Raw genomic sequence first — 20,313 nt, 5'->3', positions numbered from 1 at the left:
GTACCTACATTTCCTTCGATCTTAAACGACAAAAACAATTTCCTTCCTTCCTATTCATTTGGAAATATCATGTTCAGGCTACAACTAACCACATTAGAGGACCCGAATGAGGAAAATGTGGAAATAGCTAAAATAAAATTTCCTCTCATCAGGCTGTTGTCTCATTCCCTGCTGAGATAGGACCAGGATTTCAGAGGATGTTTGAGCAAAACAGTTCCTGAAGAAACACAATTAGCCGGCTACGTTCTAACTACTTTCCCATTTGCTTACCATTTTTGTACCGAATTTGATTCTTGGTTTTCTGCCAGCACTTCCTGAGGAACGAACGCCAAGTAAGCCTGGGATCAACACTGCAGTTGCTATTGTCTAAGTGAGGGCAGGGTGCCTTGGGAGGAGGACCTACCTCTGTAAGGGTCCTGGGGTGGGTTCAAGTCAGGGGACGTTGCAGACTGGACAGGAAGCTGTGGAACTGGAACCTGGTTTGGCACAAGAGAATGGCTGCCTCTCAGGGCCACACCGTCTTCACGATGGGCCCCGACCTGAAAGGGTGAGAGGAACCGTAGAGTTTAGTGGCAACCAGAGGTAGGGCAGCAAGGACCTGCGGAAGGAAGACTGGCCTCCGAAAAACAAGACTCCCAAACGCCTCTCACTAGAGGGCGCTGCAGGACCGCACGTGCACCTACAGTACCCGGCGCAACACTTCACACGCAGTAAGATGCCGTGCTGTACATTCAGTGACAAATATGGCAGAGTAGCTCAGGCAGGTAAAACGTCAAATTGTCTCCCAGGGTGCTGCAGTGGAGCGCACTGATTCGTACCCATCTGTCTTCTATCATGTCCGCCAACAGATCTGACAATTATCTTAATGCCCATATGCTTAATTGTGGGCTTCTCAATTCCCCCATTGCTATCGGAAATCCTACAGGAATTTCAATTTGGCATTCGACTTTCATTTCAGGGGATAAGATTCTCAGGCCTGCCATTTTTTTTCCCATAATGCCAGCTAAGCCTCTGACAGCGGAAGCTACAGCAGTATGGGACACAGCCCCTGCTCGGTACAAATATAATAAAATGTCACCTGGCTTTCCAAAACTGGCAGCCCATTCCAAATTAATGTTTACTGCATTTCATCAGCTGCTGAGTTCCAAATCCAAAGGGGGACCATTTCTGCCAATGCCACCACACCGGAAAATGTACCAATAAAGGTTTTATTAAACACACCAGTAATGCCATCATTGCCATGCAAAGATGTTTGGACATTTTTCCATTTTTTCCCCCCACTACTCTGATCCTAGAAAGACACCGTACTGTAAACACTCTTTAGGTTTCCATGAATAAAATTACAGAATACAGCACGATGACTTGGTCTGGAAGAAATACTGCTGAGCTTTTTATTAACTACTACTACCCACTCTGGGGTCCAGGGATGTTGCACTAGTGACAGTGAGACAGCCACTGCTGACTTTATAGCTTACGCCTTAAAGCAAAACCATTATGCATTTGCAAACCAAGAGGAACATGAGTAGCTTAGATTTTCGTTTGCATTTCCAAGTAGTTCTTCTCTGAGCCTATTGTTGGGTGAACGTTGATGCCGGACAGTGGGTCTGACACTCAAAATATTTATCCATGAATTTCTACTGCTACGAATCAAAAAGTTTGTTTTTCTAATCCAAAAACAAAAATCCCTACAAAGCAGAATCTTCCCTCTTTTGTAGCCAAATGTTTTAATTTTCAAAGACCGCAACAACAAGAATCTGAACTGACAACAATAAAATTCAGACAACCGAAGGAAGCACATGCTATCTAAAGGCAACCTAGTATAAAGTATCACCATTACATAAGCCAGAACAGTACAGAAGGAAGTAACTCAGGGGGAAGGGGAGGGATCACGTAAATCATGCTCATTGCTCAGATTCAAAATATAGCAAGAATATACAGGATTTAAAGACTCGTGAGCAACAGGACGTATAAATGAATGCTGTGGCTGAGTCCGGGGCTGTCTGCCACCTGTGTGCCTGTGTCCCTTCCCGGAACATTCTGAATGGTGGCTATTTCGCTTCTATGTGGGTGCTTCCCATGTAAGGAGACCATGACTACCTCCTAAAGCAGCCTGTTCCATTTTAATCACAAGTTGGCCCCCTTGTATATTCCACCCACTGATTCTAGTTTCAACTTCTGGAGTTCCGTGGAGAAAGTGCAAGCCCCCTTCGTCTATGTGACGCCCCCGCCAGGCCACTGCTGTCTACTCTGGTAACAGGAGCCCGATGGCTTCCAGGGAGGTCAGGCCCACCCGATGCCCTCGACCATTTCTCACTCACTCTTGGTCTGTTTTTATATTCGTTCCAGACAAAAGAGTGATAGCTGTTTTCCATTCAGGTTTTGGTTTGCCATTTTTATGTTTGTGCATTTAGAAGACTGATTCAATCGATGATTATCCTTTCAATCTAAGATGTCAACTTGTAAGGATGAATTTTACAGGGCTTGATCAAATGGTAGCTCTTTAAGTTTGTCAATCAGTGTTAACCCAAATAATTACCGTAGTGCCGATTCATATTTATTGGTATTCCCAATGGGTTTAATCTCTTAAATTTCCATAGAAGATGATTCTCAGTTGGAATCACTGAAGGTAACCACAGGTTTGAGCATAGCAAGGAGGTAAATCCCTTTTATGTTAAAATCATTCTATTAAAACACCCAAGCCTTCTTTGTAAGCATTTAGGATACATTTCAAGGTTAATATTTTACTTTTCACTCGAAATATATTCAGATATTGATCCTCACTTCTATTTTTCCTTCTGGATCACATTCAGATTAGTTTTTACAAGAGGAAAAAAGAGCCCACAACCAATTATCTTTATATTTTCTTTGCCTCAACTATTATGAAAGACTGAGTAAAACGAATACAATAATGAGAGTCAACAACTTCTAGATTTTAACTGTAACTGGTTTCTTTGTTAGCTGTGTAACCATGGACAAGGTGTTCAAATCCCAAATGGGAAAAAAACACTAGCTTATAGAGAATGAGTCCCATGTCTGTTGCAAAGGGAGGTAATGTGCAAAGCAACTGTTATATAATAGGTACCTAATAATTATAGATATTATGTGAAAATATCTGAAAATACTTGCATACTACATAAAAACAAGAGTCTATGTAATTCGAACACCTTCAGGACACAAGCTACCTTCATTCACGATCATCTTTGCATTTCTTGTCTCTATTTTGTTCACATGCATTTGATTTTAAATCCTTCTCCTGCACAATGAGAGTAAAATCTTAAATGATATTATGTTTGAGAATTATAAATATGTTTGTTCCAACTATATTTGTTTGGATTTTAGCCATACATATTACACCTATTTTTATCTATTTTCTATAGATCATCTTAGGTCATCTCAAATATTATACCTAATCATTTTCCATAAAGGAAGCTGGGAACAAAATTACTCTTGATTTTTTTTTCTTTTTTTTGAGGGAGAGAGCATGCACGCATGTGTGTGAAAGGGGGTTGGGGGGTGGGCCAGGGCAGAGGGAGAGGGAGAGAGAATCTTTTTTCTTTTTTTTTTTTTTAAAGATTTTATTTATTTATTTGACAGAGAGAGAGCACAAGCAGGGGGAGAGGGAGAAGCAGACTCCCCACTGAGCAGGGAGCCCGATGCAGGGCTCGATCTCAGGACCCCAAGATCATGACCTGAGACAAAGGCAGACGCTTAACAGACTGAGCCACCCACGTGCTCCTACTCCTGATGTTTTAAGGCCTCCCTGGTAAACTTTGTATATTCCGAGTCAAACACAAATGAATGATGATGGGTCTAGATCCATGTGGTAATGAGCCTGGTTCTCCAGGACCAATTCCATTGCCTGGGGCTGTGGAATCATATTCCAAAGAATTAACTTTGCTTTGTTTGTTTCCTTGGCCACAGGCGGCTTGTCCTAACCCCATTTACTTCTCTTTTAGAAACATTATTTCTGGTCACATAAGAGACAAGGAAAGAAAGATAGTGGATGGCCAGCACAATCCATCACTCGGAGTACCTCGGAAATAGAAGGAAAAGCCATGTGTATATATACAAGGATTAGGCCTTGTCCATCTTCTAAATAATAAATATGTAATAATATAACTAGAAAAAAGCAGATTCTTCAACCTACAAATCAATTCTAAGGATGGCACCTATTTTTAGAAAATCTAGACTTCATTAAAGCCCTATTTTGATAATGTCTTCATCTGGATAAGCAATAGTTTATAGTTAAAAGCCAACCTAAAAAAGCGGTTAATTTTATCAATATTGATTGTAATTTTTTTTTTTTGCAATCTTTAAGGTTAGTCTTCTTAGTTACATACAATATGGTCTTAGATATATTTATGCTGAATGTAAAAGACAAAATGAAAATCTCCAAATTATTCAGTGTTAGTTGATCAGAGAGTACATTTGTTAATCCAAGAAATATTTACTAATATAGTTCATGCTTGTCACTCCACGAGGTTCTAGGGAGAGGGCAGTGAGTAACTGAGATGACCTCATGGAGCTTACAGTGGTCCTCTGTGGCATTTCTGTGCACTGATCAGTTAGTGTGGTGGTTTTAACAGTAATAGTAAGTCTCTCAGGTAAAAGGACATTTATCATGATTTCTGTAATTTGGGTTTTGGACCCAGAGAACTCTTCGGACCTAAGGCCACTCCTTGTCTCTCATGGGCCATTCCAGCTTCTCATGTCTCTCCAGTGGTACCTCTGTCTCTCTGGCTTCTGTCCCCTCATGGCTACAGCCTGGACTCTCCCTTCATGCATACCTCTCAGTACATTCTTTCAGGTTCTGTATCTGCTGCTAATTTCCTTTCTGTCTTAGTATTTCTGAGTTCAGAATGCCAAGATCATCTGACGGTGAGCTCATCATTTTGAAGCAGACATGGGCCATCCTTTGAATGGGCCACTCTAGGGTCAGGCATCCCCATTAACTGGTTCAATGAGCTACAAAAGAAGAGGAGGTGAGATCATGTGGTCCAAGCATGGCTGCCCCCCTCCCTTGCATCCATACATCATGCTCCCCAAATCATGGCTCTTAGGTACAAGTATCTAAGTTACCCTGCATCTCAGGTCAAGTTATAGTCAAACCCTGACACAGCTATTTAAATTCTCTCGTGTTAATTTATCATTGGGAATAATTAAATATCTTCAGAAGTACATTACTTCTTTTGAATCACGTAAGCACCATATAATTTTAAATAACCTTATTTTCCAAGGAAAGAATTGATATATTTATGAGGAACACTTTTCACTCACAGTACAGAGACTAAAAGGGCTTGCGAGACTTGGAACCCAGTTAGGCCAAACTCTCCATTTTATAGAGAAGAAAGCTAAGGTTGGAGATCGTTGAGTGACTTGGGAAATGTCTCGTAAGAAGATCAAAATAGAATTTGAGCTCAGAAAACTTATAACAACATTGAACAATTTGATTTGGAATGTGTGTGTGTCTGTGTGTGTGTGTGTGTGTGTGTGTATGGGAGCAGAGTTAAGGGACAAAAGGGGTTTACTTCCTGGAGCTTTTGTTTACGACAGTGTGCATACATGTCCGTAGATGTGTGTGTGTATAGATATAGATATGAAAACCATTTTATTTCTCTTTATCACAGGGGAAAAACTACCATAGTTCACCAACTATGGCCAAGACCAAGATGTCTAACTAAATTATAAAATTTAATATTTGCCATAACCCCTCCAACATAAACAGATTTAAAAGACATGCGGCTTCAAATTAGGTGGCTGTTGGCAAGGCTGTTGTAATGTGGCGATGCGTGCAGCATCCTGGTAAATAACCTCATCCTGATCCTTGAGCTCACAACAAACACCACAAACAAAAAAGACATTCAGCGTTTCTGCTCTCTTTGTTTCCAGGGAGTATTGTGAAAGTAATTATTCTGTTGTATTTAAGAGGCCTATTTCATGGATGGGAAAATGTATTAAATTTCATTTGGCAGTTATTCAATCCTTGTTAATGTTATCTCCAGAGATAACTGCTTCAAAGCCGGCTTTCAGCCCTCCGTTCCTTGTCTTCTACCATAATCCTTCTAAAAGAGTGTAGGACGGGAACTTTCTGGGAAACCTGTCATCAATTTCTAGACCAAGCGATACTGATACAAAACTCGATAGGCTATCAGGAACTTTTTGATATAGTAAAAGAAAAGTCTGTTATTAATGGCATCTGATTCAAACACATTCTTTTGACATAGGTGTTTTTTACAAAGAAGAAACAAAACAAGGAAATGGGACAAAGAAAAAAAGGGCCTGGTAACTTTTACTTTTCTCTCTTTTCTTTCTCTTCTTGTTTTTCCACAAACACAAAAGAAAAGTTGATGGGCTTCAGTTGTCATTAGACACCCAGAGACACAGAAAGCAGTTTGGGTGTCTGAACGGTAATCTCCCCGCGAAATATCAATCATACATGACAGCTGGAGAGCGCTAGATTTCAGTTTCAATTATCTCGCCAGATCTCCGTCATGTTAGAGGAAAGCAAACTTATTTTCCCAAATGTGCAAAACGCCGTTTAGTCCAAAAGTGCATCTTTTAAAGAGGTGGGAAGTGGTCACGCAGATTTAATGGCTCCCAGATGGGAACCCGGAAGTTCACGAAATGGCAGCGGTGGACGGATTCTGCGGGGAACCGTTCCGGAGGCACCGGGATGCGGTAGAAAACGAGATCCACCTCTAATAACCAACTCCTTTGTGCGAGAAAGTTCTAACATCTGGGACGCCCTTCAACCACAAATATCACTTCCATATTTCCCAGTTTAAAAACTTATCAGATGACTTTTTAAAAACTCCTGTGATTAAACATTTAAAGGACTTTTCACTCAAGTCAGATCTGGCTGCAATTCTTTTGTTTGGATTTTGATTCTTGGGAGATGTTTATTGGGGGAAAACTTCCTCACTCTAGAGAACACCTGTTCCCCCACCCCCACCAAGAAATCTCACAGCTTCGCTTATGCTTTGCCTGAAATTTAAGGTAATTCCTTATTGGGTAATTCTTGGCAGATTTCTTTAATGCTTATTCTCCAGATGATAAAGTAATTTTCAAGAGGACTTAAAATATGATGTAAATTACCCTGACTTGGCAGCCCTGAACTGTCACATGGTCAGCTAGGCCAAAACTCCCATGAATGTCCACCAAAATGGTTAAAATGAATGATTCTATGACTTAATTCGAGAGATGCAAATGGCTGTTACCTGATTTCAGTTCATCTTTTTTTTTTTTCTTAACTCGTAAGCTCCACCTATCAAATCTGTTTCATTTCTCTCCTCTGTATCTCCACCCTCCGCCCCCAAGTCTCAACATTACTTTCGTAGAGTGGAAACCCTAACTGGATGCAGTCCACCAGGTAAGAACCTCAGCAGGTGGTTCGCAGAGTCCATCTCATCCCTTCCTGCCTCGAGGAAGCAGGTTAGTAAGTAAGTTGTAGGGAACTAAATTTAATCCATGTCTGGTGAACCAAGTCTCTCCAGCAAAGAGATTATGGTGAAATTTTGCAATTACTGGTACGCGGCTTCCTTTTTTTTGACTGAAGGAAAAGACAATTATACACTTGATGTGGACTTGGGAGCTCCGGATCCCTGTGGTACAAACACACCTGTGAGAGCGTGCACAACCGTGGGGCTGGTTTCCACACAACCCACTCTGTAGCCAGCCCAGGAGGTTGACCACTAGGGATTTATCTGTACCTAACTGGCCTTTATTTTGTAATGCCTTTCTTATCATCCAAGTAACACATGCTTATTGTAAAGTATTTGGAAAGGAAGTGAAGAGTAACAAGCCTAAACTAACGAAATATTCCTTCCCCATCACCTACTAAATATTCCCCTTCTGAATGCTTTATTCTCTGCCCATCACCTGTTCCCTAAGGTTCCAGCACAGCTTTCCATTGTTGTTTGGATCAAGTCTAAGATCAATACCTTGTGCATCTGTGTCCTTCACCTGGATGCCAGAGGACCATTCCAGTTCCCTCCTATTTTCAAGTTCCCTCATCTCCAGCTTCACTTACCTACTCATGGTTCCCCATGTGCTGCATACACTTCCATATCAGCAAGGCGCCTGAGCCAAGCCCTCCCTGTTCTGCCTCCCAGAGCTGGTTTCCTCTGCACAACTCACCAACCACTTCTCTTTTATTGGTCCCACAGATCCCCTTCTTCGCACTCCTCATCGACGGTCTGGATCTCCAGCACTCTCACCACCTTGCTGGACCCGGACAGGGCTCTCCCCTGACTGTTCATTACAGACACCCCCGTGAATACCCACTCAAGGACAGTGCTTGACAGAGAAGGGCATACACTTCAATGTTTCTGCTTTGCTGCCATTCATAAAGCTTATTCTTGTCTTGAGATGTAAGCATCCCAAGGGCAGGGACTGGGTATACAAGTCATTGTATAGGATTGTAATATTATAACGTGCAATCAGATGCTTCGTAAATAGTCAAGGATGACACAGGCGGCACGTATCTGTGAGACTATTTCTGAGATCAAAAACCTTTTGATATTGTCAAACATAAATTTTGCACGTTTCCATCAAAAAATTAACATTTTGTTTAATTCAACAAATGCCTCTGAAATGTGTGCTATGTGCAAGGCACTATTCAGGTATTTGCAGGAGAAATAATAAAAGATAGACACAACTATTACTTACACGTTTCCCCATCTTAATGGTGGAGTCGTTTAAGGCAAAAGAAAGTGAATGTCATGAAGGAGTACAAGGTTGTGGGGGATTTAAAGATGGGCAAAACTATATCAAACTGAGAAACCAGAGACTTCTTCAAGGAGGTGGCATTTTAGACACACTCTGAAGGGTGGGTAGATTTTTGATACAAATTACTTAAAATTTTTTTAAAAAAAACTGACATTTAACATCAATGAGGCACAATCTCAACTTTAAATCAAAGTTTCTATTTTTACGTCACGAAGTGGCATTATTTGGATATTATATCTATACGAAGAAGCAGCTAAGGAGTGCATATTAATGTGTTTTCATGTTGTCAGACTGCGTATTTTGGATGAAAAGCAGGTTTTTGCAAAGCCCTTTATAAACCTCACCGGCTTTACTACAAAGTGAACAACACAGGGCATTCTGGACACAAATGGTTCCTCACTGTATGTGTGTATTATTGGCCCAAATGATTCACTCTTATTTAACTGCAGTGAAGTCTTTCATCTCCCAGCTATACAATAATAGTTTCCATATGACCAGTGGCTCTGCTATAAATAAGATCAAAAGCAAAAGAAAGGATTTAATAAAAGAAAATGACATTAAGAGTAGCATTAAATCGGGGGGAAAAATACCAATATCCAACGATGTTGTTTGTTTTTTTGAGACTGAAGCGCCACACAGTACTGACTAGCTTTCCCGATATGTCCTGAAAAGGCATTTCACAAGAAGTAGGCATGGACAAAATCCATTTGGGTAGCCTCAGAGTGCTAAAGATTAAGCTGGGGGGCAGCGGGGCACGTGGGGGTAGGGAAGAGCGACCCCCTCTTTAGAGGCAGCGTGGAGAACAGGTAAGCGGCTCGTTTCACAGGGAAAGAGTTCAAGGGAATGTGTGCATGGCAGATGTCCATCCATTTCTCTATCCCTTTCTGTTCTATTTAATGCAGATAGACTTTTGGTAATCCAGAGATTCTCAGAGAATCATAACATTGCTCAACTCTCGTACATGAGTTCTGAGAAAGGAAGTTTTTTTTGGCAATGCACAGTGACTTGATATGAAGAGCCAACTTCCCAAACAAATTCTCTTCTAGTTCTTAAAAAAAAAAAAAAAAAAAAAAATTACAATGTTAATCTCTATTCCCGACTGGATAAACAGCTGCTAATAACCTCCAGCTCCCAGGGGAGGAGGCTGCCTCCTTTCATCTTCAGGCTGGTGGATATCTGACGTGCACTGCACTTTAGTGATTCCACATGTGTCTTACTTGGCCTTTTTTAAAACTGCCCTGGTACCAGTCTTGCCAATTCAGGTTTCTTTTCTCCCCTAGACTGCATCCACAGAGTTGGAGGACACCCTCAGTTATGGTACTATTTACTCGAAATTGTAGTGCTTTCACTGTGGGTGTATTTCAAGAGGAAATTCAGGCACTTATAACATCTAGAGGAAGCTAAAGTCTCGGACCTTTGTATCTGAAGCCTTGTGAGGGAAATAACCATTTGGGTTTCTTTCAGACTGAGCTAATTACTCACTCAAGGGCTGGCCACGTTCAAAGATACTCCATTCCGAATAGCATCGTTAATGCGTTACTTACGTCTATCTGTTTGTGTGCTAAACAGAGGGGACAGCGTCAACACTTTTCCTCTGCTTAGGAAGTACCCTGCAGAAGGTTACAGGGCCAGCCGGCCCCCAGAGTCATTCTCACTTGTTCCTGAGCACCTGCTTTTACTGGTGACCTCAGTTCTACACCTCAAGATTCAGACATTTCGCAAAACAGCTTTTTAAACAAAAACCAGCTGTTTCCCATCTAGACTACAGGGGGAAGAATTTGGGCAGCTCACAGAAACATTACCCAGAGACAACCATTCCCCAATAACTTTCACACACTTTCGGCTCCAAACAAGACCCGTCCGTGTGCAGAAGCCGGGGAGAAGGCAAATGTGAAATTAAAATGGGGAAACTCGATACCCTGGTTTTTGACGGTGTGTCCAATTAACTGCTTGAAAATGAATGTGGCTATTGTATCAGGACAGTGCTACCCCAAAGATGTCATTTAACTAATATTGGACAGATCTTTTAGTTAAACTCAACTTCATAGTTGTAAGATGATTTATGGATGTAGAGGAAGCTATAATTATGCACAACTGTGAATGTCAGCCAATTAGGTAGAATCCTCGTGTTCCAGAAATGCGATGTTCAAGCTTTTTTTAATTTTTTAATTTTTTTTTTTTAGGTTTTCCCTCTTAAAGCTGCTTTGCCTAAACCCTCTTCTTATTTTGAACCCATTTTACACTTCTATTTTCTAAGCAATTAAGATACTTTTGATTTGAAAAATTTACAGCCACAATAAAAGTTAAAATAACACAACGACCACAGATTTTGAAAAAATATAAAATGGCCAAGGCCTAGTCTTGGCTTTTAAACAGTGCCAAGTTGCTCCAGAATTTTCTGTTTTGGTATGAGTGACATAACTGAATTACTTCATGAGCTGCTACTTTAATTCCTAAGGGTGGAAAATTCCATGAGTTAATTTAATTTGGATGTAAAAAAATATACATGAAAACTCGCTCTTCCTGTGGACTCTCATGTGAAATATCTGAGCCAATTGTTGGAGCTGCTGCGCTTCGAGGAGGGGCTTTCCACCCAAGGCGGCCCGGCTGGTGCTGCACGGCCCCGTATCTTCAGAAGATTTGGGCACATAAGATCCTTTATTTTCTGCATATGTTTTCAATCACTTTATTTGATAGCTCTGCAATGCCCTTCCTAGCCCGTCCCTAACTGCTGAAATCCTACGCAGAGGCTAATATGAGCTCCATGACACCTTTTCCAGGAAGGGTTTCTGAGGAAACCTTAGGTCTCCTAAGGCTGGACAATGTTCGTCCTTCTCTGAATTGTATCTTAGGTCACTTCATCATTCCACCTTGCGTTACAGTTAGGCACATACTTGCATTATCGCCCTCCCAGAGTCAAAGGCCTACAGGATCAGAGACTCTCAGGTACATTTCATAACCCCCAAAGGATCTGAAGACACAGAACGAGGGGGTGAACATCTGTGTAGTTGCTAATATATACAGTATTATCGCCCCCCCAACTCCAAAGATCTGCTTTCTTGAGAAAACAAGGATAATACCACCTTTTTAAAATGCAAGTGTTGTGCCTTTTCTAAACTATGGACAGTTTAGCATTCTGTCCTTGTCCCCAAAAAGAGTTCAATAAAAAAACATGACAGTGACTATGCTATTAAAAGCATCTACCTGCTTTTTCCTCTATTATTTAAGAAGATAGCCAAGTAAAAATATGATGAGGCCGAAGAGTCTCTTTTAAATATGTTTTATATTTTGAAAGTGGGGAAAACAACCAGTTTTTGTTTTTATTTATTTGAAGTTCATGACACCAGGTGCTAAACACATATCTTAGGGGAAAAAAATTAGGGAACTAGGCTTGTTTTGTCCTAGAAGTGGAGAAAGGGAGTCTTTTGGGTTTGAAGGTCCAATGCAGACTGACTGCCTTGTTTCCGGGTCACAGGGCCTGTTTTGAATAAGATAGGTATTGCGGGGATGGGGGGAAGAAGGGGATATACCTAGTTTGGACCGACTGCTGTGGGATTTGGGCATGCATCATGTCCTAACCATTTGTCTCAGGGCTTGTCAATGGAGCATAAGTGGTCTCACTGCTATGGTTGTATTTAAAACCTCTTGACTTTAAGTGAATGCAGAAATATCAAATGGTGAGCTCCAGGTTTCAGAAGCTGTTGTACTAATCCATGGTTAAGAGAATTTCTTTAAGTGAGACAGAAAAAGACAAATACTGTATGTTCTCATACCTTATATAGAGTATCTTAAAAAAAAAAAAACTCAAAGAAATAAGAGAGTAGAATGGTGGTAGCTGGGAGAAATGGGGAGTTGTTGGTCAAAGGGTACAAACTTGTAGCTATAAAGTGAACAGACTATGGGTTGGAATGTAAAACATGGGGACAATAATTAACAATACTTTATCATATATCTGCAAGTTGTTAAGAGTAGATCTTAAAAAAAGTTATCACCAGGCACACAGAAAAAGGTAATTATGTGAGAGGATGGAGGTATCCACTAATCTTACTGTGGTGATCATTCTGCAATATACATGTGCATTAAATCATCAGGTTGTACTCCTTAAGCTTATATATGTTTGATGTCAAGAATATCTCCAAAGGCTAGGAAAAGTTTTAAAAAATAAACAGAATTTCTCCAAGTTCTTTTTCCTGTCTCTTTCTCCTTAAGTTTTCTTAAAATAAAGTACACTATTGATATAGATTAAACAAACAAACAAACCTTTCAGTTGAGACTGCTACTCTGCTCTCAGAAATGTAATTGTGGAGATTAGGATAGATGGTGACACACTACAGACAGGCAAACAGCCTAATCAAAGAGAGAAGCCTGCACTGGTCTCTATACAGCAGCCATTGAAAGATGATGGAGATGACTAAGATCTTGAGTGAAATTCTGTAACAGGCTATTTATAAGACAGTTTCCAAGTGCTTTGAAAGAGAGCAATGACCTCTCAAACTCAGTTTGGTTCCACCAAGACCAAGTCTTTGTGGACAAAGCTCACTTCCTCATTCGTGGGAACGCCGCATGTCTGGTGTCTTGTGATAATGCTAAGGACAAAATGAGAGAAGGTGGACATCAGGAGAGTAAAATTAGTTGAATGTAACTGGTTGAACTATTAAACCCAAAGGCAGGGGACAATGTAAGCGTTGAGAGAATGTCTGTAGCCCTGAACCTCAGGCCTTCTGCTTTGTGTCCCCCGCTAGTTAACATTTTTATTCATGGCTTTGCTAAGGGCAATAATGGCACCCATCAAATTTACCAACAACAGAGCTGGCAGAGTATGTGACCGAATGAGGACCTAAGAAGAGCTGTCGACTGGAAACAGACTGAAGGCTGAAGTATGAAATTCAAAGGCATAGAAAAACAACAAAACAATGAAACAAAACCCCCCCACAAAAGCCCACAAAGGCATAACGTGAAGTGTTGTACTGGCACAACACAAAGTACACAAGGGTAGCTGAGATGTGTGGCTTATGGATTTCAGCGGATTATAAATTCGATATCTGCCAGCAGGATGATGATGTCATCAAAATGGCTGGTAGGGTCTTGTTAGGTGGCCTTTAAATGACGATACAACATATTGAAAGGGTTTGGTAAGAGATCCACCCTGATGATTCCTTGAGCACTGTGTTCAGTCTGAGACCCTACAACGTCTTTCAAAAAGAAAGCATTCCTTTTAAACTAGGGAGAATGCACTGGAAAGTCATAAAATCAAAACCTTCACGGGGGCTGGTGGTGGTGGTGGTAAATACGTGAAGATATAAACATCTAGCCTAGAGAAAAAAAAGTACTGAATAGACTGTTGTCAAAGAACTGTAAGTTTCTAAAGTGTGCGTTGGGTTGACTTAGGGGTAACTTCAGTGGGCAGAAAAATGAGGACTGCACAGAGAAGTAAATCTGGGCTGGATATAAAGAATAATTCTCCAATATTTGATAGAAATGGGCTTTGTGGTCATTGAGAGCTACTTATCCTTGGAGGGAAGGGGGCAGATAGAGGCTTGTTGACTGCTTGGCAGGGGATTTTAGGGGGATTTGGATAGAGAGGATAGCTAAGATCCCTGAGATTCTATGGGGTAATAATAATTGCTTAGAAATGCAGCTTCTGCTTAAATATACACGAGACTTTATGGAGTCAAACTCATATGAAAACGTAAGAGGAGCAAGACTGAAGATGACAGAGCCTCTATGGGTCAGACCTTCGCTGAAATAGGTTTTTCTGACTTCTGCCACCCTCATGACTATATACATGAGTAAATGCTCCCTGAGATATCACATCCCTGCCCACGACTCTCTCCTGTAGCATGAAGCCAAGGAATACCTAAAGAAGGGCCTTGGGTTCCTATCATGGTGAGTAATGCACACACTTGTTGAATCAATATGTTATACACCTAAACTAAGGTAACATGGCATGTTTTTTTTTTTTTTTTTTTTTAAAGATTTTATTTATTTATTCGACAGAGGGAGACAGCCAGCGAGAGAGGGAACACAAGCAGGGGGAGTGGGAGAGGAAGAAGCAGGCTCACAGCGGAAGAGCCTGATGTGGGACTCGATCCCGTAACACCGGGATCACGCCCTGAGCCGAAGGCAGACGATTAACCGCTGTGCCACCCAGGCGCCCCAAGGTAACATGGCATGTTAATTATGCTTCAATAAAAAACAAAAATAATTTTTTCTTGGGTTTCATGAGTTTCAGTCAGTGATGAAAAGGTTTACAGTATCAGCCATAGTTTTGAAATTGCTACGGTACTGGGTTAGAGAGGAAGTTCACTGTGGCAGTGTGGTATTTAGTACAAAGAGTGCTGCTCTCCTTGGTGGCTTGTCTGGTTTCTCTCCGAGCTTGGCCATTAACTAGTGGGCGTCCGTGCTTGGGTCACTTCCCCTTTCTGAAGCCTCGGGCTTCAAGAGTAAAATAAGGGCCATGGGCTAAATGATTTCTGGGGTGCTTTTAGAATCTAGAATTCAATGGTCCTAACTATCTTAAGAACAATGAAAGCAAAACTAAGGTAAGTTATCTTATGAGGCCCTAAGTTGTAAAAGTTCTTGTATGTTCAAATGTCAGTGAAATAAAAAAGGTGCTCTATCACCTAATGAATTTTCTTCTGATAAATTCTTTTTAACCCAAATTAAAAATGTTATGATTTTTTTTTTTTGGCCTTCTTCTTTCTTTTTTTTTTTCCTTCTCTTTTTCAAGTTGAAATGCGTGGTTTCTGAAATGTGTGCCACACCCCTACCTGGGGGTTTTAGGAAGGGGTTTCAGGGATGCTGTGGAGGAAGGGTGTGAGTGGGGCGTTTTACAGGGTTCCTCCACCCCTAAGTTAACTAGATCAACCAGATCCTTAAGAGAGGCCTACTCTTCCACCAAGCATAAGGGCATCCTTCCTTCCCAGGTAACAGAGCTGAGTCCCTGCTCTCTGCTGGGGCTTGCTATACTGCTGTACTAATTTGTTTTTAAATGTGTGTCCTTTTCTACTGAACTGTGAACCCCTTGAGAGGAGAAGCCATGTGTTAGCACAGAGCCTGGCATTTGGCAACCATTCTTGATAAATGTTTTTGGAAATGAATAAGTGGACTTTAAGCAAAAAGGGTCTAGGAACCACACTAATGTTATATATTAACAGTGAAGGAGATTTTTAGCTAAATGATCCCTTCATGGCGGACTCGACTGACAAGTAGTCAGAAGCACATACAGAGTCACATGAAGACATTTTTGATGTGGGTTTTGTTCTTATTCAGTTAAAAGAGGAGATGAGGTCATCTGAAAGGCTTGCTCTCAGGTCTCATCTGTGGATCTGAATACTGAGTGAATACTGAGAGAATTATTTTGGAAAAACTGTCATTTCAATAATTTATAAAAATCTAATGATTTAATATCAGGATTAACCATGGAGGCATCTGAGGCACACGGGGGTTATTTCTGGGTAAGAGTGTCTAATTAGCTTAGTGACAAACCCACCTGTTTCCTTATTCTCCCACATTCAGAGATTTCTGCTTTGACTCTGTCGGAAACGTGGGTGGTTTTGGTAAGAAAAATAATTTAAAATTTACTACTTCATGACCCTAGTAAGGAGAGTTTACACCTCGTGCCACTTAGCCCAGAGCCCCACTTAAGAATAAGTGTTTAGACAATGCAGGTTTTAATCTAGCATACCACCGCACTGGACGTAAAATTCTTCACCTATGCATTTGGGTAAAAGGCTGCCCCGGGAACTTGGCCACGGGATGCCTGGGAATTCTTTCATCAAGGAGCATTTATCAAGATTCGAAAATCACAAGCTCTTCCCTGGAAAGGTACAGCTAGGGCTAATCTGTAGGGAGCGCTAGTGGTAGTAAGAGCGTGGAACGTGCAGGCACTGTCCCCGAGTTTCAAGTTGGCTTCAGGGCTTGAATCTCCTCCACCCTAATAAGGCCCACTGACCAACCCCTAAACTGGACATCACTACTCTCCTCAGAGGGCTCCTGTGAAGACTGCCTGAGAGAATGTTCACGGAGCACCTAGCAGAGGGGCTGTCCACTTGTCAGGCAGTCAGAAAACAGCAGTTTCCTTTCTCCCGATGTATTTACTGAGGGGGAAACAAAATGTAATACATCAAGGATTTACATCAAGGATTTACAACATAGGTGGTAAGGCAAAAGTCAGGCCTACAAAAGACATATAGTTTTGCATGACTGGGTAAGAAAAAGATGTAGCCGACAGCATGATTCACAGATCTCTGGAAAGTAGAAAGGAAAATGGACTATCACAGCGAGAGGCAGCAAGGGAAGGCTTCCTGGAAGAGGCAGAATTTGAGTCCAAGCCCTGAGAGTGGTGGGAATGAGATGGACAGAGGGAAGCTGGTAGGACAAGCCAAGCCCAAAAGACAAGGAAGAACTATCTAAGGAGAATGTAAAGGGCAAATTCTGGTAATTTGCACAGACTGGTCTTGCTGGAAGAATTTTTGCATATTGGAATAGCTGAACATAAGGCTTTTGGTAAATGGTAATGAGGCTTAATCAACTGGATTAAGATATTGGTCTTTATTTTGTAGATAATGGAAAGCCAGTGAAGGTTTCTGGGCAGGAAAGAGCATGGCCAAATATCATCTAGAAAGCCTGCAAGTCTACAACATTCATGCTAGTGTTATGAGCCATGCTGCTGTGAAAAAAATCCGTTTCATTACACTAATACTTAGTAAATCACTGAAGACCTACTTCAGAACTCCAAGGAAAACATTTTATGAATCAAAAGCTAAGTACAATATGTTAGCAATTAAATGAGATAACATAACAGCCGAGGCAGAACCAGTTTTCCCCACCATGATTTCAAGCTGCTGCAGAAAGAAATGCTTATATCATCTTCCAAGTTATCAAGCCATTTTGTTTTGATTTTCGGAAGGCGGGGAGAGAGGAAGCGAGCAGAGGATGGAGGTCAAGAGGATTCAAAGCTGTCTATTCTTTAATCAGGAGGAATTATTAAGGGGACTTATAAGGGAGATTTGCTTAGAACAAAATGAGCCCTGGGATGGGTCTTAAGTTACTATAACTGGCTTCTACTCCAGAACAACGGACGAAGGTGTGTAGTTGGAAAGAAACACCCACCAGTGTTCTCTGCAGCGAAGTTTCCGGTGCATACCTCCCACTGCTACTTTATTTACTGCAGCTGGCCAAAGTTTTATAGCCTGTTTCATGTATTAAAATTCAAATGTGGAAAACATTACCAGTATCCTCCTTGAATTTTTTTTTTTTGTTGTTGTTCAGAGGGAAGGGGGGGTGGGTTTTTTTTTTTCTTCCCCTTCAACTTCCTTTTTATTGTGGAATGTATCAAATGGTCAAAGGCTAACTTCAGACTGACTAAATTCAAAAACTATTTCCTTTGTTCTTATGTTTTTGTTTGAAAATTCATACCAGTTTGTGAAAGGAAAGAAATGACAATCCGATCTCTCGTTAGAGTTTCGGGCTGGGGAAGCTCGGGCTCTGTGGACCTGCTGGGTGTTTCTGGGAAGAAAGGAGAAAGACGGCAAAGCCTCACTGGGTTCCCAGGGCGGCAGGTTGTTGCTGTGCTGCGTCTCTGGAGTTACTCCATTACCTATCACCTGTGGTCATCCCTGATGGAAGTATATATAAATGCCTTCAGAGGAGGGAACGGGAACTTTTCCTCCTCAGCAGAACTAGCAGCTTTATGGCTTCTGCAGAGTGTTTTCAAAACCAAATCAAAAACGTTTCTGTGTAATATTGGCCAATTATTTCCCCCCTTCTATTGCTCTCTGCTCCATTCTCTCCCTTTCCACCCCAGACAGGTCAGGCCCCTTCCTCCTATCCCACCTTTGAATCAGACTCAAGGGGGAGGCAACCCAAAGGTCAAATAGTCCCCCAAAGCATCTATGTATAGTTTATTATTTTTAAAGAACCACTTAACCTACATCTGGTATTTAAGAGCAAACATTACATATTTATGGAAAAAACTGTCTCTGAAGCAATGTGCCCGTTCAACATATGCAAAACGAACACAGCTACAGAAATTAAACCATTTTTCTCTTGATTGAGAGCAGATATAGAGAAATGGTTATAAGCCACAGATCTGGCTTTTAATAAAGCCAGATTTCTTAATTAAAAGCAGTATTGTTTAAACATTGTAGTTTAAAAAGAAAAGAGCTGTACAAACTAAAACCTCATATTATATGCATCCCAAGTGTATTTAACACATTACCTGAGGCCAAGCTAAATTAACATCTAGATTTTCCTTTTGTAAACTCTTAGCAACTGCCATGAATAGACAAACAATTTTTACTCAACGATGAATTTTTAGGATAGAGGTCAAGGAAAAGCAAAAAAAAAAAGATTTAGCTTTGGCATTCAGAAATATCTTTCCACGTTTTCGAAGTGAGTTCATTGCTTCTATTTATAAACCAGTATTTTTGGTTTCAAATTGGTTGCAGGTTTCCATAATACACCGCTCAGGACGGTCCTCTCAATCTCAGTCTTTTATTAAGAGAAACTGAAAGGAGAACGGAAGAATCCGATTGAGAAGAACCGGTGCCTATTTTGCAATCTCCTTTTGAAATCATCAGTAAACAAGAAATGCTACATCGGTAACGGAACATAGACCTTCATCCAAGCAACTTTTTCAGAGCCTACAAGGTACAAAACAGGAGTGTTTGTTGGTCAGGCAGGAGTTTATAAGAAGCAGAGTACATAGAATCATTAGTAATACATTCTCGCCCCATTCAGTCACCTTACTGTCACCACTTAACATTTTGTTAAGAAGATTCTGCATTTTGGGGCACTTGGGTGACACAGTCCATTAAGCCTCTGACTCTTGGTTTCGGTTCAGATCACGATCTCAGGGTCTTGAATCAGGATCCGTGCTCATCAGGGAGTCTGCTAGGGTTTCTCTGTCCCTCTGCCCCTCCCCACGCATTTGTGCTCTCTCTCTCAAATAAATAAATAAATCTCAAAAAAAAGATTCTGAATTTTTATACTCATCCAAAAAAAAAAAGGGGGATGCATTCCCCATTGTTTCCAAAAGCAATGGGCAGAACTGAAATTCCAGTTGTAACATGGACAAATCTGCTTAAATATTATTGAAATATATACTTATGCATAAATAGGCAGTGACAAACTACTATATCCTTAAATCACACATCCCCACACCATACATTTAGACAGATAAACACACCACATATTTCTACCTCCCACACTCAGAATTAAAGACATTGATTTGGATTCTTTGATAACGATAAAAAATTTCAACCTATTCATATCTGAAATGCCAACAATGTAATGTGTACAAAAGTTGGGTCCTCTAGACGATGTCACTAAGATGAAGAATTAAAAACACCAGCAATGACCCAGCAATGTCCTCCTAGGTATATACTCAAGTGACATGAAAACACACGTCCACCCAAAAACTTGTACGTGAATGTTCCTAGGAGCACTAGTCATAATCGCCAAAGAGTGGGAAGAACCCAAATAACCATCACCTGGTGAATGGATACATATAAGGTATCCCTATACAATGGAATATTGTTTGGCAATAAAAAGGAATCATGATCTGATACAGGATGAAATATA

At 40.9% G+C, this 20,313-nt stretch overlaps 1 protein-coding gene across 19 annotated transcripts in view; it reads right to left on the bottom strand.

Moving 5' to 3' along the window:
- Positions 1-20,313, bottom strand: part of TCF4 (transcription factor 4) — a 348,341-nt gene that overhangs the window by 10,128 nt on the left and 317,900 nt on the right. For all 19 annotated transcript variants that reach the window (XM_045790146.2, XM_045790153.2, XM_045790147.2 and 16 more), the window contains one exon: positions 404-539. In XM_045790146.2, coding sequence (XP_045646102.1) covers positions 404-539 — 136 coding nt within the window. The remainder of the gene's footprint in view (positions 1-403; positions 540-20,313) is intronic.

Source organism: Ursus americanus, chromosome 19 (genome assembly GCF_024610735.1).
Source record: "Ursus americanus isolate L20-20 chromosome 19, mUrsAme1.1.p, whole genome shotgun sequence".
NCBI classification, from domain to species: domain Eukaryota; kingdom Metazoa; phylum Chordata; class Mammalia; order Carnivora; family Ursidae; genus Ursus; species Ursus americanus.
This window is presented reverse-complemented; position numbering and strand designations above follow the sequence as displayed.